Below are 17,516 nucleotides of genomic sequence, written 5' to 3'. Positions count from 1 at the left end.
TAAAAACAAACTGCCACTAGCAGGCCCTTATTTTTCAGGAAACGGCTGTTGTTCAAAGAGGGTGCCTTTTTCGCAGAACCTCCACTGGAATGAGTGGAACACACACACACACACACAAACGGAAGGCGCCCCTTACTGCTTCGCAAGGCAGAGGTGATCTCTGAGTGTAGGATCCCGGTACAGGTTTCCAGCCTGCCATCACTCATCACGCTTTTATTTTTTAAGATTTAACATTTTTGGACTTTTCACTTTTCTGCCAGCAGAGCCGAGGGATGGAGTTGCAAAGCACACCGACGCCTAAAGACTGTTCCGTTGCAAACTGTACCCAACAAATCCCTTAGCTGAATTTAGGTGTGCTGTATGGTGTGAGGGAAGTCTGGCTGTATGCAAGATACTACCTTTGGAGAACAACAGTTTTTAAGAAGGGGCCTAATCTGCCCTCTCAAAAGGTAAGTATTTCCACACAGGGCCATACTTAGGAACTTCTCTTTATTGCTAATAAGCACACGCCCAACAGGAGGGGAGTGTGCCAGCTGTTGTGGGTGAGCATGTGTGGCTCAGAAACAGGAATGTAGCTTGGTGCAGTCTCTACTATCCTCTCCAGTAAGTCCAGCGTATTTCCCAACAGTGAAGGGAAGCGGGGATCCTGATGAAACAAACTCCTAGGAGCACTGGGTTACAAACTCCTAGGAGCACTGGGTTACTTAAAGTTTTTAACTTTAAGTCTAATCAAACTGGTGGTTTTAGCTTTCTCCTAGACCAGCCTTCCTCAACCTGGGGCGCTCCAGATGTGTTGGACTACAACTCCCAGAATGCCCCAGCCAGCTCTGCTGGCTGGGGCATTCTGGGAGATGCAGTCCAACACATCTGGAGCGCCCCAGGTTGAGGAAGGCTGGTCTAGACAGAGGTAGGCAACGTGTCGGGTGTCCCCCCCAAAACGTCTTCCTCGGTGCCCACCGAGACACCCCGGTCCTCCCAATTTTGATGTAAAAGGTATGTCAAATGTTTTCTTACCAGCAGCTGAAATTGGTTCAAAGTGAAGTGGGAGCCTTCAGCTGCTGCCATCTTAATTCCTCATGAATGCCTCTGAACAGGGTATTTTCCCTTTGTGATTAGCCAGGCCTACCCAGGGCAGCCATTTTGTGGTTGCGCCCAGGACAGTTCCTCAAATTTCCAAATGTGACCACAGGCCCAAAAGGTTGCTTGCCCACATGTATCGCCCCACCCCCACACCTATTGAGCACGACTCTTGTTTCCTCTGCTTTCCTGATGCTGTCACACCCAACACCAACAATGCCCGCAGCTTAGTTCCTTAGCCCAGGCATGCTTGGCTTGAACCTCTTGTCAGTCTATGCGCCCTGCTACTTCTGTCCCTCCTCCCCCAAAACTCAAAGAAGGAGACTTCACAAGAACTTAAATGAAACAATAAGCAAATAAAACTGTATCAGAAACTATGTTCTCCCCTAGTTAGTTCATAGAATCATAGAATAGCAGAGTTGGAAGGGGCCTACAAGGCCATTGAGTCCAACCCCCTGCTCAATGCAGGAATCCACTCTAAAGCATCCCTGACAGAGGGCTGTCCAGCTGCCTCTTGAAGGCCTCTAGTGTGGGAGAGCCCACACCTCCCTAAGTCACTGGTTCCATTGTCGTACTGCTCTAATAGTCAGGAAGTTTTTCCTGATGTCCAGCCGGAGTCTGGCTTCCTTTAACTTGAGCCCGTTATTCCGTGTCCTGCAGTCTAGGAGGATGGAGAAGAGATCCTGGCCCTCCTCTGCGTGACAACCTTTTAAGTATTTGAAGAGTGCTATCATGTCTCCCCTCAATCTTCTCTTCTCCAGGCTAAACAGGCCCAGTTCTTTCAGTCTCTTCCGCTTCCCCCATGTCTCTTCTTACATTGCCAGACTGCAGAGAGACTGCTCAACAAGTCAGAGCAAGAGGGGTTTGGTGGGGTGGGTAAGCTATTTCATTGGGCCTTTAGTTAACTACGGGACAGAGAGATGCTGTGAAGATGAGAATGAAAGAAGATGAGAAGGAAGGAACGTGTATGCCAATGATACACAATTATATCTTTCATCTCAGGATCTTTCTCCTGATGTTCACGATCGTATCTCGGCATGTCTTTCAGATATCTCCGCTTGGTTGCTTCATCGTCGTTTGAAACTTAATATGGCAAAGACTGAATTGCTTGTTTTTCCTCCTAAACCTTCTCCTCATCTCTCATTCTCTCTTACTGTCAACGATGTCACGCTTACTCCAGTCAAGGAAGCTCGTAGTCTTGGCTTTATATTTGATTCCTTGCTCTCCTTTATTCCTCATATTGAGGCAGTAGCTAAATCCTGTCGTTTTTTCCTGCATAATATTGCCAGGATTCGATCATTTTTGTCTGTCTCTTCTGCCAAGACTCTCGTTCATGCATTGGTTCTTCCTCGGTTGGACTACTGCAACCTTCTTCTCACTGGCCTTCCTTCTTCTCACATCAGTCCGTTGGTTTCTGTTCACCACTCTGCCGCAAAGATCATCTTCTTGGCTCGCCGCTCTGACCATGTTACTCCGCTTCTGAAATCTCTTCATTGGCTTCCAATTCACTCCAGAATCCAATATAAACTTCTCCTGTTGACCTACAAAGCTTTTCACTATCTAGCTCCTTCCTATCTTTCCTCTCTCATCTCACACTATTGCCCCGCTCGTGCTCTTCGCTCCTCTGATGCCATGTTTCTCGCCTGCCCAAGGGCCTCTACTTCCCTTGCTCGGTTTCGTCCATTTTCTTCTGCTGCACCTTACGCCTGGAACGCTCTTCCAGAACATTTGAGATCCACAAGTTCAACCGCAGCTTTTAAAGCTCAGCTAAAAACTTTTCTTTTTCCTAAAGCTTTTAAAACTTGATGTTGTTCGGACTTTATACTGTTAGTTTTACCCTACCCTGTGCCTGTTTACCCTACCCTGTGCCTGTCTGCATTCTCTTCCTCTCCTTATTGTTTTATTATGGTTTATTAGAATGTAAGCCTATGCGGCAGGGTCTCGCTATTTACTGTTTTACTCTGTACAGCACCATGTACATTGATGGTGCTATATATATAAATAAATAAATAAATAATAATAATAATAATAATAATAACGTGAGTGGTTCAACCCAGCATGTCTGGAACACGGCAGCAGGTAATTCATTTACTTCGGGTACCAATCTCATGCACCTGGGACTGGTAAAATGAGACACAACTGTCACTTGTCACCCCTGGTCAGTTCAAATGCTGGCCCCCGCTCTTCCAAACCTTGCCTACCTCTTCTGCCTCCAGGGACCACTGTTTAAAAAGGAGAGGAGGTGGATGCAGGAAGGGAAACACTATGAAGGAGGAGGAAAGTGCTGCTGGCAGGCATTGCGGGGGAATAAGGAGGCCTGGGATGAATGGGACGCACCTGGCGTCTGTGAAGGTAGGCAAGGAAAGGTAACGCCACTACAACACGGAGGGCAGGACTTTGATCAGAGGTTTACGCAGCAGGTCTGAAGTCTTGTAACCCAGGGAGGATCCAAGATTTCTGTACGCAGCTTGTGGAGTGCAGAATTTTGGCATCTCATACACCAGCTGATTGCCGGCGATTCAAAACGCAGGCAGGCAATGTGCTTCTCATAACCCGATATAGATGAATATTGCCCTTCATGATAAAAGGTCCAGAGATCTCTTGCCAAAGAAGGAGCTTATAACAGTGATGATTTAGCTAATGATTTGGGGTGCAAAAGTAGCCTGGTCACTAAAAATAAGATTAACACACTTACAGGAAGAGGCTAAAACTTCCAGTGTAATTTAATAAAACTGGACCACTGAAAAATACCCATGCTAAAAACTTCAGCATACACAGATTTCGTTTGTAACGACTGCGTTGCTTTGAAGGATGGTGAATTCAGAAGCCAAAGCAGCTAATGAGGATGTGCTGAACTGCCTCAATGCTGCCTTGGAAGAGCTTTTGCTTAAAGTTAGCATGTGCATCAGAAATTTGGAAGATGAAGTGTCAAGTCCAGAAATTATTAGCACAGCATGCAATGTCAACAGTCAAGCGGGAATTTATACCTGGATTCCTACCATCAGAGACCAGGTCAAATGTCACAGTATCTTGCTGAAAACAAATCACTTTTAAATTTTCTATCAAAGTTTTCAGGAACAGGAGTGACAAGATCTTTGGAATCTAAGTAAGAAACATCTAAAATACACTAGATAAATGTCTTCAATTTCTCTCAGATTGCCAAAGACACAATTTCAGGGCCTATGCTATGTATTTTATTAGAGGGAGTAGACCCAAAATTTCTCTCTCTCTCTCTCAAAAAAAGGAACAATGTGGGCAAATTCTACCGGTGTAACATCAGGCACGGTATCTGACCCACTCCTGGGCTCTCGTAAATTGCGCTCCAATTCCTTAGACACAAGTATGCCTGAGGGCCTCGGAGCGATCCAGAACACCATGAACAATGTGAGCAGACAAGGGTACAAATCTTTCATTCGTTACGATTTTCATTATGGGTGGAGAACAAAAGTACCAAATTAGTAAACAGATTTCTCATGCTTGCAAGATTCAGTTAATTGTGCCCAATGTTATACTGTACTCTAGAGTCATTTGTATGCCTCCTTCATAAACAGAAGACAGCAACGTTGTGCTGATTTCAAGCATAACACTTTCTTCCAACTCAATTCATTAAGCAGGAGTGGCCAACTCACTTAGGTGAGCCAGAATAGGCAGGGATTTGGTCTCACATTTTGTTTTGCCAGCTTTTCTTTAATTCCCTTTCCTTTGTGCCGATTTCTGAATGGAAACCTTCAGATAAGCATTTCTCTTCAATATTGCCCACTCTGCTCAGGTGCTATGAAGTCCTGGGCTCTTGAGGGATTAGCAAACACCTCGATTATGCATGCAGTTCAAAATAAAGATGGAAGGTTTTCTCTCTTACCTGAGGCACACCAATCTTTCGACAAGCTTCCAGGAAATTTTCCACGTTCCGTCTGCATTTGGCCATTGTTAACTTAGGCTGCAGAGAGGAAAGAAGGAACACGGCATTCTTTATCAGCAGTGATTTATTCAGAATTCTTGAACATATTGAAGTGTTAGGAGCCAATGGTGGTGGACTGGTAGGGTGACCCTATGAAAAGGAGGACCGGGCTCCTGTATCTTTAACAGTTGCATAGAAAAGGGAATTTCAGCAGGTGTCATGTGTATATATGGAGAACCTGGTGAAATTCCCTCTTCATCACAACAGTTAAAGCTGCAGGAGCTATACTAGAGTGACCAGATTTAAAAGAGGGCAGGGCAACTGCACCTTTAAGTGTTGTGATGAAGAGGGAATTTCACCAGGTTCTCCATATATACAAACTGTTAAAGTTTGTATATATGTTAAAGTTGTATATTCTCCATATATACAACTGTTAAAGATACAGGATCCCTGTCCTCCTTTTCATATGGTCACCCTATGGACTGTGGCGCTAGAAATTTCAGGCAACTTTTCAGAGGAGGAAAGGTAGAAGCATCAGCGACTGATGAATCATGGGCTCTCTCTCTTCCCACACAATCTTAGCCCTCTCCTAAGCTGCCCATTGGCTATCTCCAATGTTCTACCTTTCATGCACTCCTGTCCAAATCCCGTTTTTAATCCCCCTGTCAGTAGCTACTTCTAAGATAAGGTAACCACTAATGTAGCCCAAGCATCTTAATACCAACTCTGGATTTGCATGGTAAGATTTGGGATTCTTATGCAGAATTACAGTGTCTGCTCAGACAGTCACACATTAAGTATCTAAATATGGTTTTCATCTCTCATTTGACCATTATTTACACATTGATCAGTGGATCAATAGTTGTTCCTTACAATGTTTAAGAGAAATCCAAGATATAAATCTCCCTATACACCAGCCTTCCTCAACCTGGGGCGCTCCAGATGTGTTGGACTACAACTCCCAGAATGCCCCAGCCAGCTCTGCTGGCTGGGGCATTCTGGGAGATGCAGTCCAACACATCTGGAGCGCCCCAGGTTGAGGAAGGCTGCTCTAGAAGCAGGGCACTACTCGGAGGTCCTTTCAAGAGTGAGGGGAGAATAAAGTTTGCCCCTCAAAAATAAGTAAGGTGAAAAGATGAATAAATAGGTCCAAATTCTATGAAGCAGCCACAACACTACCCACTGGATACTTACGACAGCTGGTGAGGGGACATGAATACTAGGAACAGAACGAGGCCGCACATAGTTCGCTAAATGGCAGAGCACTACTCCATCAGTCAGCGCTGCTCCAAGATCGCTGGGCAAAGACACTTTCAACCGTGACTCAATGTTCTGAAAGAGGAAGGACAGAGGACGGATATTGAGCTCCATCAATAAAAGATATGCTGCCAAGAGACAAAGTGGAAATAGTGGCAAAGGCCACAAGCCGTAGGTTTATTTATTTATTACATTTTTATACCGCCCAATAGACGAAGCTCTGTTGTTCACAAAAGTTAAAACCATAATAAAACAACCAACATGTTAAAAGCACAATTACTGTTGTAAAAGGACTGGCGTAATGTGATCTCGGCGGCCAGTCCCTGTTAATAACCGTGCCGCCCTGTTTTGTACCAGCTGAAGCTTCCGGACCGTTTTCAAAGGCAGCCCCACGTATAACGCATTGCAGTAATCCAAACGAGAGGTTATCAGAGCATGGATCACTGTAGCAAGGCTATCTCTGTCCAGATAAGGGCGCAGTTGGTATATCAACCTAAGCTGATAAAAGGTGCTCTTTGCCACTGAGTTCACCTGTGCCTCAAGTGACAGTTCTGGATCCAAGAGCACCCCCAAACTACGGACCCGATCCTTTAGGGAGAGTGCAACGCCGTCCAGGACAGGGCAAACATCACCTCGCCGGACAGATGAACCACCCGCTAACAGTACCTCCGTCTTGTCTGGATTGAGTCTCAGTTTGTTAGCCCTCATCCAGTCCATTATCATGCCCAGGCACTGGTTCAGAACAGCCACTGCCTCAACTGGGTTTGATGAAAAGGAAAGGTAGAGCTGGGTATCATCCGCATATTGATGACACCTCAGTCCACATCTCCGGATTACCTCCCCCAGCAGCTTCATGTATATGTTAAACAGCATAGGGGATAAGATAGAGCCCTGTGGAACCCCATGGCTTAGGAGCCACGGCACAGAGCAATAATCCCCCAGCACCACCTTCTGGAATCGGCCATCCAAGTAGGAGCGGAACCACTGCAACGCAGTACCTCCAACTCCCAGCTCAGACAACCTAACCAGAAGGATACCATGGTCGATGGTATCGAAGGCCGCTGAGAGGTCCAGGAGAACCAACAGGGTCACACTCCCCCTGTCTCTCTCCTGACAGAGGTCATCCCACAGGGCGACCAAGGCAGTTTCCGTTCCAAAACCAGGCCTGAAACCCGATTGAAATGGATCTAGATAATCCGTTTCATTCAAGAGTGCCTGGAGTTGTCCTGCAACCAGAAGTCCAAAGAAGAAGTCCAAAAAGTGCATCCTACAGATCTTGTTGGAATGCAGAGAGGAGGAGCATATAGCTGCCTTAAAGTGATGTCCTGCTTTGCCACTTGTCTTTGTGAAAGTGCTCTAAAACATTTTTCCTACGCTTTAAACAGTTACCACGGAATGAGTTTCTGCAAGTACTGATGTACTATGAATCAGAGAAAATGGGGGTGGCGCTATAAGACTAGACATGTCTATAAATCCTTCCCATGTTATCTTTTTGTCACAAGACCGACTTACAAGAAAACGCCTGTGCACAAAAACGGTAACATAGCATGCAGTCGACAATTCAATAATTTATATATTACATTTTTATACCGCCCAATAGCCGAAACTCTCTGGGCGGTTCACAAAATGCAATGCTGATGCCCAGCTGAATAAATATTTTAAATAGTATCATGGAAATTTTTTTAACCCAGAATGCCAGCCACATCTAGAGTATTTTTCAAGAGTAATTGAGAAAAGCATGAACTTCACTCTTAGAGCTTTTGCCCCTCAACACAATTCCATCATGTCTGCACCTGAGGCATCTGTGATTTTTCTATTTCATAGAATCATAGAATAGCAGAGTTGGAAGGGGCCTACAAGGCCATCGAGTCCAACGCCCTGCTCAATGCAGGAATCCACCCTAAAGCATCCCTGACAGATGGTTGTCCAGCTGCCTCTTGAAGGCCTCTAGTGTGGGAGAGCCCACAACCTCCCTCGGTCACTGATTCCATTGTCGTACTGCTCTAACAGTCAGGAAGTTTTTCCTGATGTCCAACTGGAATCTGGCGTTCTTTAACTTGATCCCGTTATTCCGTGTCCTGCACTCTGGAAGGATCGAGAAGAGATCCTGGCCCTCCTCTGTGTGACAACCTTTTAAGTATTTGAAGAGTGCTATCATGTCTCCCCTCCATCTTCTCTTCTCCAGGCTAAACATGCCCAGTTCTTTAAACAAAAAAGGTTGCCAAGACACAGCAATGTATGTCAACCTTCTGGTCCAAATCATCACTGCACTCAGAGGATTGGCAAATTTTCTCTGGTACTACCTTCTAAGCATTTTAAATTGGACAGGACGGAGAGAGAGACACACACACACACACACACACACACACACACCCCATCCAGTGAGTAGGCAGCCCTCGTGCTCACAGTGAATGGCCTTCATGGCCTTCTTGCAAGCTTCCTAGAGGCATCTGGCTGGCTGCTATTGGGAACGCACTGCTGAATGGGAGTAGACGAACCTCGGCCTCATCCAGCAATCCGAGGACCATATTCTTCAACACAAGAGATAAACCTTTGCTACGTACTTTCCGCAGTTGCTCGATCAGCTCGATTTCTTCATCCTGCAGCTTGGAACTGTGGTTTTCGCTATAGTCTTCAGTGCTGTTAGCGGGAGTTGAGGCAGAAGTGGACAACGATGTAATGGCTAGAAAAGGCAAGAAGATAATGAAGGGTGGGGGAAACACTTTAGTAATGGGATTCTGTTTCACACAGCTTGGAGGAGTTTGGGAAACCTTCATTAATAACCTTGGCAAGGCATACCTGCCGTTGGCTCTGTTCTTTGTCTTTACTACTTGGCCAAGTGACGTGTAGCATGCTGAGTTTGCCACCTTGCCTGGCAACAGCCACTTAGAACAACCAGTTTCCCCAGTATTTGAATCAGGTTCCAGGTTGTACACATGAGCCACCAATCAAGAGTTGGCTGGTGTGTGAGGTTGAATTGCTTTCTGCACATCGTAAGTCAGGCAAAACCTTATTCAAGTTTACAAAACTGGGGAAAAGCTGATTAAGCCAAGATTATTCATAGAATCATAGAATAGAAGAGTTGGAAGGGGCCTACAAGGCCATCGAGTCCAACCCCCTGCTCAATGCAGGAATCCACCCTAAAGCATCCCTGACAGATGCTTGTCCAGCTGCCTCTTGAAGGCCTCTAGTGTGGGAGAGCCCACAACCTCCCTAGGTAAGTGGTTCCATTGCCGTACTGCTCTAACAGTCAGGAAGTTTTTCCTGATGTCCAGCTGGAATCTGGCTTCCTTTAACTTGAGCCCGTTATTCCGTGTCCTGCACTCTGGGAGGATCGAGAAGAGATCCCAGCCCTCCTCTGTGTGACAACCTTTTAAGTCTTTGAAGAGTGCTCTCATGTCTCCCCTCAATCTTCTCTACTCCAGGCTAAACATACCCAGTTCTTTCAATCTCTCTTCATAGGGCTTTGTTTCCAGGCCTCTGATCATCCTGGTTGCCCTCCTCTGAACACGCTCCAGCTTGTCTGCATCCTTCTTGAATTGTGGAGCCCAGAACTGGACACAATACTCTAGATGAGGCCTAACCAGGACCGAATAGAGAGGAACCAGGACCTCACGTGATTTGGAAGCTATACTTCTATTAATGCATCCCAAAATAGCATTGGCCTTTCTTGCAGCCATATCGAACTGTTGGCTCATATTCAGCTTGTAATCTACAACAATTCCAAGATCCTTCTCGTTTGTAGTATTGCTGAGCCAAGTATCCCCCATCTTGTAACTGTGCCTTTGGTTTCTATTTCCTAAATGTAGAACTTGGAATTTATCCCTATTAAATTTCATGCTGTTGTTTTCAGCCCAGCACTCCAGCCTATCAAGATCGAAGTTTGTTTCTGTCTTCCAAGGTATTAGCTATTCCACCCAATTTTGTGTCATCTGCAAATTTGATAAGCATTCCCTGCTTCACGGAATTGTCCTTCTCTGCATGTCGCAGCCTCCTGGACCTTTTTTGTGGCATCACCTAAACTTCCAAACATCCTGTCTACAAATGTTTACAAACTGTTGCCCTTGCTGTTAGTTTTTAGGTACCAGGTGAAGTCCATTCTTTTCACTTGTACTTTTAATAGTATTTAAGATTCCTTTTATTTTATTCAGTTTTTAGCCATGTTAAGGCTTTGCTAATTTATTTATTTAATAATCTTTATTGACGTTTTTGTTGTTTGAAATCAGGAGTGGGGAACCTGTGGCCCTCCAGGTGTTGCTTGACTATAATTCCCATCATCCTGACTGGGGTTGATAGGAATTCTAGTCTACAACATCTGGAGGGCCCACAGGTTCCCCAACCCTATTTTAAATGAAGAATTGTAAACTGTTATGTGTGCTTTTTAAGCTGAATCGTGGGATATAAATCTCTTGAAGTAAACAAGCACGGGGCAACTTCAGCTGCACTCTCACAGGGGCAGAAAATGTAGGCATCTGTTCTGTCACTTCCTGAAATGGTATCATCATATAAGTTAGAAGCGTTTTTTTTGTGTAAATTGGAGTTAGAAATGTGCTGTTACCTACTCTTATCTCCCTATCTCTCAATCCACAAAATTGTAGCAAACAAGAGTGCTTTAGAAAGAAAAACAGGAGACGTTAACCATCCCAACACACATGTGGATATTTAAAACAGAGGTCTTGTTTTCACAAACCGTTGATGAAGCGGTGAACCTGGGCTCTGCCATTTCAAAATGTCAGGAAGAATGGAACGCCTCTCCCGACATGAACCTACCCCGTACACTGCGCTCAACATCCAAGGTCCTCCTCCGAGGGAAGCTTGGAGGACAGCAACAAGAGAGGGGACCTTTTCTGTGGTGGCCCCCCCAATTGTGGAACAATCTCCCTGATGAGGCCCACCTGGCACCAACATTGTTATCTTCCCTTGCTCGGCTTCGTCCATTTTCTTCTGCTGCCCCTTACGCCTGGAATGCTCTTCCAGAACATTTGAGAACTACAAGTTCAACCACAGCTTTTAAAGCTCAGCTAAAAACTTTTCTTTTTCCTAAAGCTTTTAAAACTTGATTTTGTTCTGACTTTTATACTGTTAGTTTTACTCTACCCTGTGCCTGTTTGGTGCATTCTCTTCCCCTCCTTATTGTTTTATTATGATTTTATTAGAATGTAAGCCTATGCAGCCGGGTTTTGCTATTTTATTGTTTTACTCTGTATAGCACCATGTACACTGTTGGCGCTATATATATATATATAAATAAATAAATAAATAAATAATAATAATAATATCTTTTCAGCGCCAGGTCAAGACTTTCCTCTTCTCCCAGGCATTTAGCAATATGTAATTAGCCTGGGTTTGTTTTTGTATGTTTCTGTGGTTATAAATTGTATGTTTTTGTGACTTAAAATTTTTGTATATTGTTTTTAAGTGTTTTTATCCTGTGTAAACCACCCAGAGAACCTTGGCTATGGGGTGGTATACAACTAATAATAATAATAATTAATAATTAATAGTAAGCAATGATTACTATTACTAATGGCTGCCAATTAGTTTCCGGGCAAAGTACAAAGTGTTGGTCATTACCTTTAAAGCCCTAAATGGTTTGGGTCCAGGTTACCTGTGGGATCGCCTTCTCCCATACAGTCCGCCCCGCACACTCAGGTCCTCTGGGGAGAATCTACTTCAGTCAGCTAAAACTAGGCTGACATCAGTTTCCCAGAGGACCTTTTCTTCTGTCGCCCCCAGATTGTGGAATGGCCTGCCGGAGGAGATTCGTAAAATTAACACTGTGATTTTAAGGCAGCCTTAAAGACTAGCCTTTTCCGGCAGGCCTATCAGATCAATGTAAAATCATTAATTTTTAAGATGTATTGATTCCTGTTCTAACGTTGTTCCCCGCCTCGATCCAAAGGGAGAGGCGGGTAAGAAATAAATAAATATATTATTATTATTATTATTATTATTATTATTATTATTATTATTATTATTATTATAGCTTAGCTTTTCCCTGGACACATTCTTTTTCCATACAGAACATTCAGTTATGTAAACCCCCACCTACAATCTGAAGTGGTCCAGCCGAGACACAGGAGGACCACTTTATCTGCCGGCCGTGAGAACTAGCCCAAATATTACGAGAACAAGGCAACGGCCTAAACCAACACAACTGGGCCCCATATGGGGTAAATGAGACGTTGAGACTGCTTGGCCACAGTGTCATGTGTTCAGGCTGTGCAAAGCCTACCTTTGCTCACTTCATCCCTTGCAGCGTTTCGGAAAAGGAAACTGTCAGGACGCTGGGGAGGATTTCTCTGGGAAGGAGCAGCAGCAACAGCAGGGCCAGGATATGGAGCAGAGAGGTGAACTGGATGCAGACATGCAAGATGTAGAGCGGGGTGGGGTGGGGTGGGCAGGGAAGAGAAAATAACATTATTTAAAATGTTGTGTGAGCACAGAACCATTAGAAGAACAAACGTTTTGACTGGGACAACAAGATAACTGTGTGTTTCCGAGCCCAATTCAAGGTGCTGGTTTTAACCCACAAAGCCTTACACAGCTTGGGACCACAATACCTGACGGAACGCCTCTCCCGACGTGAACCTACCCGTTCACTGCGCTCTACATCTAAGGTCCTCCTCCGAGTGCCTACTCCGAGGAAAGCTCGGAGGATGGCAACAAGGGAGAGGGCCTTTTCAGTGGTGGCCCCTCAATTATGGAATGATCTCCCCGACGAGACTCGCCTGGCGCCAACGTTGTTATCTTTTTGGCGCCAGGTTAAGGCTTTTCTCTTCTCCCAGGCATTTAACAGCATATGCTGAGTTTTTTAACTGACCCCAGAATAGTCGTTTTTAAATGGATATTGAATGTTTTTGTTTGTATTTTATGCTTTTTATTGTTTTAAATTTTGTATATTTCTTTTTAATGTTCACTGTTTTTTAACTTTTGTAAACCGCCCAGAGAGCTCCGGCTGTGGGGTGGTATATAAATATAACAAATAATAATAATAACAACAACAACTTGTAACCAAGTTATTTCTACCCCTTCCCAGTTTACCTGTTTGAGAAGTAGGGGAATTTGGTGAGATGGTGGATCTGTCATCACTCTGTGGATAAAAGAAAGAGATGAAGCAGTAGAACATAGAACAAATAAGTTATATTCAAATACAATACACAACCCATCTAGAATGCCATTTTGGGAGAAGACAGGTAAGGTGTATGGTGTGAGGGTTGGGAAGAGGTGATTCTGTAAGAGGGAAAAAAGCATGCTGTAAAAAGAATTAGCATAACTATACTGGGAATGCAATAACAGAGAACAGTATTCATTACCGTATTTCTTCAATTGTAAGACGACATTGATTGTAAGACGTACACTAATTTCAGTACCAACAGAAAAAAAGCTTTGATTCTAAGAAATAATAAACGCGTCTGTGATTCTAAGACGCACCCCGTTTTTAGAGATGTTTATATGGAGAAAAAAGTGCGTCTTAGAATCAAAGAAATACGGTATCTGCCAAGGTTCAATGTACTTGGGACAAGAGCTGCAAAAGAAAAGAGCTTCCGCTGCAACAGGCATTGGAAAGCAAGTAGGTAAATACTGCAAAGATATCAGGCCATATCTTTGATCGTATACAAGACCTTCACCAAAGCCAAATGAGTACAAAGCAAAACACTCGACTGCAGTGACCTCCCTAGATCAAAGGCATATTCTGCAATTTCTTTTGAGAACTTTTAGGATTGATCACCGTTTCCATCATGTACATATAAAATAAAACACATTTGGATCTTGGCAGGGTGTGCATGCAGACAAGAGTGGCAGTTAACGTGGAGACCAGCGATAAAGACCCCTCTTTTGTAACGCTTAATTCATCAAATCGAGCGGGGTGGGGCACATCTCGCTCCAAATGTAGGACCAGGTTTTAGAAGGCTTGCTTGCATGCACACCCACCAGGGACCCAACAGTGTCTTTCTAATGAGAAGTGCAAAGCCACCAAAAAGGAAACCGTTTGTAAAGCACAGCCCACAAGCCTGCTGAGGAGATCTTCATTTGGGGAGGTGTCAGCCATTGATTCAGCTTTTACTCCCTCACCCAAATTCACCAAGAAAAGAAATGTAGGGAGACCAGTCAGAAGGAGACCTCCACAACAGTAGATGGGCCAGGTGATACTCCTCGATCTCTCTAATAGCTTCCAGGTCAGGCCTGCTTGCTTGTTTGTGGAAGCGCAAGTGAGACCGCCTTCATCTTTTCCCTGCTCCCAGAATGACAGGTCTTACAGAAATTCGATAGCATGTTCATCATTTACTTTTGCTTGAAATGCTTCTACTGGATGATTAAATCACCACAGAAAGGGATGCAAATGCTTGGTCATTTTCATAGTGATTTTGCTCTGCCAAAAAGGTACCAAAAAATCCAGATGCAAAAGTGACAGGTGGCGATGGATGTGACATGCGGTTATTTTAGTGGTCAGAAAACTCTGGCGTGATCTGTTGTCCAAGATGCAACAGAGGAGCTCTGAGATTTACAGGTGAATTCTTGACTTTTCCTGTTTAAAAATGGGTTGAACACCACATACTACTTTAGAAATGGTTTCTCTGAGAAGTTATTACCTGGCAATCCTGTTCTGACTAATTCAAATGGCCAACCAGAAAAGTGTACCACTGGTACTTCTGGGTGGTATATATGGGACTTAATATGCAGAAATTAAAATCTTGTGGTCTTCTCAACTACTTTAGGCGTCCAAAATGATACAGTGGCTCGAGCATCTTCCTTATGTGAGAGGACTAAAGCATTTGTGGGGTTTTAGATTAGGAAAAAAAGTCAAATAAAGGGAACATAGGATGGAAATCTTGTACAGTAACGCATAATAATTATTCATTTTCCACAAGGTGGAAAGAGAATAATTTTCTCCTGCTCTCACAATTAAAGAAGTCAGCATCACCCAATGAAAATGATTGGAAGAAGATTTAGGAGAGACTGAAGAAAGTACTTCCTCACATAGGACAAAAGAAATATACGGGACTCGGTGCCTCCAGGTGTGACGATGGCCGCTGGCTTAGATGGCTTTAAAGGGGGACTGAACCATTCACGGAGGAGGACTGGTTTAAACACGGCTATTAGAGCAGAATGAGCCTCGTGTGGCACAGAGCGGTAAAGCAGCAGTTTCTGCAGCTGAAACTCTCCCCACGGCCTGAGTTCGATCCCAGCGGAAGCCGGTTTCAGGCAGCCGGCTCGGGTCGACTCAGCCTTCCATCCTCCCGAGGTCGGTAAAATGAGTACCCAGTGAGCTGGGGGAAAGGGAATAATGGCCGGGGAAGGCAACGGCAAACCACCTCGCTATAAGGCCTGCCAAGAAAACGTCAGCGAAAAGCTGGCGTCCCTCCAAGAGTCAGCAATGACTCAGTGCTTGCACGAGAGATTCCTTTCCTTCCTCATTAGAGCGGTGGCTAAATGGACCGTTCACATTCGGAGGCAGTCTAGTTCTGCATACTGCCTGTTGATCGACGGATGGACGGAAGCGGAGGGTGGCTGCCTTCATACCCTGCTTTGGGTTTCCCAACCTGGTGGCTATGGTTGAAGACAACATGCTGGCCCAGACAGACGCTTGGTCTGATCTAGCAAAGCTGCTCTTATGGTCTTACTTAATTGCATTTTGCTTAACTTCCCTCAGTTTCACTCCCTCTTCCAGACAAAGTATGCAAACTTGCACGGCACTCTCCCCCCCCTCCAGGCTCATTCCATAACCAAGCATGGTTCTTAGTTCCGTTAGATCAGGGTGGGCAATTTGTGGCCCTCCAGATATTTTGGCCTACAGCTCCCATGACCACTTGCCACTGGCTATACTTGGGGAGTTGCAGGCCAAAACATCCGGAGGGCCACAAGCCGCCCACCCCTGCCTCGAAGTTTCCTCAGGCCTTCATTTCAAAGCACGTCAGGCCAGGACGGGTCAAGAACAGGGATCAACACTGCCCTCAGCCTCAGAGAGGCAGGAAAAACCAAAGGGGAATCCAGCCAAGACAGTCACAGGCACACAGCATGCTCTTCACCTGGTTGAGGGTCCCCGGCCTCCTCTTAATGGTGTTGGTGTTACTGTCAATCTCAAACACTAAGAGAGGCTCAAAGCCATTCTGTCGGGGATGGGGGAGAAGAGAGAAGGGGGAGAAGAGAGGGAGTAAGGCAGAGAATCACCTGTAGAAGACAGAAGGTGCACAGCAGAAGAGACCCACAGACGACTTTTGGCAACCGGCTTAGCCTTGCATCCAAACGTATGAAGCTGCCTCACGCAGGGTCAAGCCCCTGACCCATCTGAGTCAGGGTTGGGCAGAATGTAGATCCGGATTGACTGGTCGATCTCTGGGCGATGTGCAGTTCGTGGGCCAAAGACTCCTGATTCCCAGTTGTTTACGAATAAAATGACTCCCGCTGCCCTGCTTCAAATTATACTGTCCTTCCACACAGCAATCCAGGAGTGGATTGCTGTGTCGAAGGACAATGAGCTCCACTCCGTTCTGGTACTCAAAACAGTTTCCTGGGCTCCAAATTCTTTAATTCAAAGTGTCTGCCTTTTGTCCCAGGCTCCTGTTGGTGGATCTCAGTGCTCTAGTAAAAAACAAAGGAGGTCCCACAAGCCCGAAGTTGGTCCACCCCAGTAATGACTACTCTGAACAACAACTCTCGAAGGACTCAGGCAGGTTTTCCAGGCCTGCGAATGACCGATTTCACCAGCAATACCAAGGACTAAGCATGAGGTGTTCAGCTTGCAAAGCATGCGCTCTGCCAAAGAGCCATGCCCACTTCTCACTACTTGAACCAAGGGCTGCTTCAAACAATACTGCGCATTATTTATTTTATTTATTTGTGGCACATGCTGCTGCCTTTCTTGAAGCGACCCTTGACAATTTTTCACATAAAGCAGGGAAGCACAGCTGCACCTGACGCTGGTTCAGGGGATGGGAGCTGCACATGCACACGCACACACACAACAGATCTTGATAGACTGCTCTTTCCCTGTTACTATGGAGATCTCTTGGGAAATGAGTGAAGGGTACAGGCAGGGGGGAAATTTGGTGGCAGCAGGGTCAGGACACCTGTGGGAGGCCCACAGTAAACACCTTGGAAGACAGAGGTTGTGGACTCTCTTAAGCCAGTATAGCGTAGCCCTTAGACTGCTTATTTTATTTATTTATTTATTCAACTTATTATTTATTATTATTATTATTATTATTTATTTTTATAGCACCATCAATGTACATGGTGCTGTACAGAGTAAAACAGTAAATAGCAAGACCCTGCCGCATAG

General features: G+C 45.0%; 1 protein-coding gene across 1 annotated transcript in view; it reads right to left on the bottom strand.

The window, feature by feature from the left end:
- LRCH3 (leucine rich repeats and calponin homology domain containing 3) overlaps positions 1-17,516 on the bottom strand; it is a 116,485-nt gene that overhangs the window by 9,355 nt on the left and 89,614 nt on the right. Inside the window, exons 15-20 of the mRNA XM_063131753.1 lie at positions 16,264-16,344; positions 13,277-13,325; positions 12,468-12,587; positions 8,797-8,915; positions 6,170-6,307; positions 4,937-5,014 (exon numbers count right to left, since the gene is read on the bottom strand). Of these exons, the coding sequence (XP_062987823.1) occupies positions 4,937-5,014; positions 6,170-6,307; positions 8,797-8,915; positions 12,468-12,587; positions 13,277-13,325; positions 16,264-16,344 (585 nt within the window). The remainder of the gene's footprint in view (positions 1-4,936; positions 5,015-6,169; positions 6,308-8,796; positions 8,916-12,467; positions 12,588-13,276; positions 13,326-16,263; positions 16,345-17,516) is intronic.

This window comes from Elgaria multicarinata, chromosome 8, assembly GCF_023053635.1.
Source record: "Elgaria multicarinata webbii isolate HBS135686 ecotype San Diego chromosome 8, rElgMul1.1.pri, whole genome shotgun sequence".
NCBI classification, from domain to species: Eukaryota; Metazoa; Chordata; class Lepidosauria; order Squamata; family Anguidae; genus Elgaria; species Elgaria multicarinata.
Note: the sequence above shows the minus strand (reverse complement) of the source record. Positions and strands in the feature narration are given on the sequence as shown.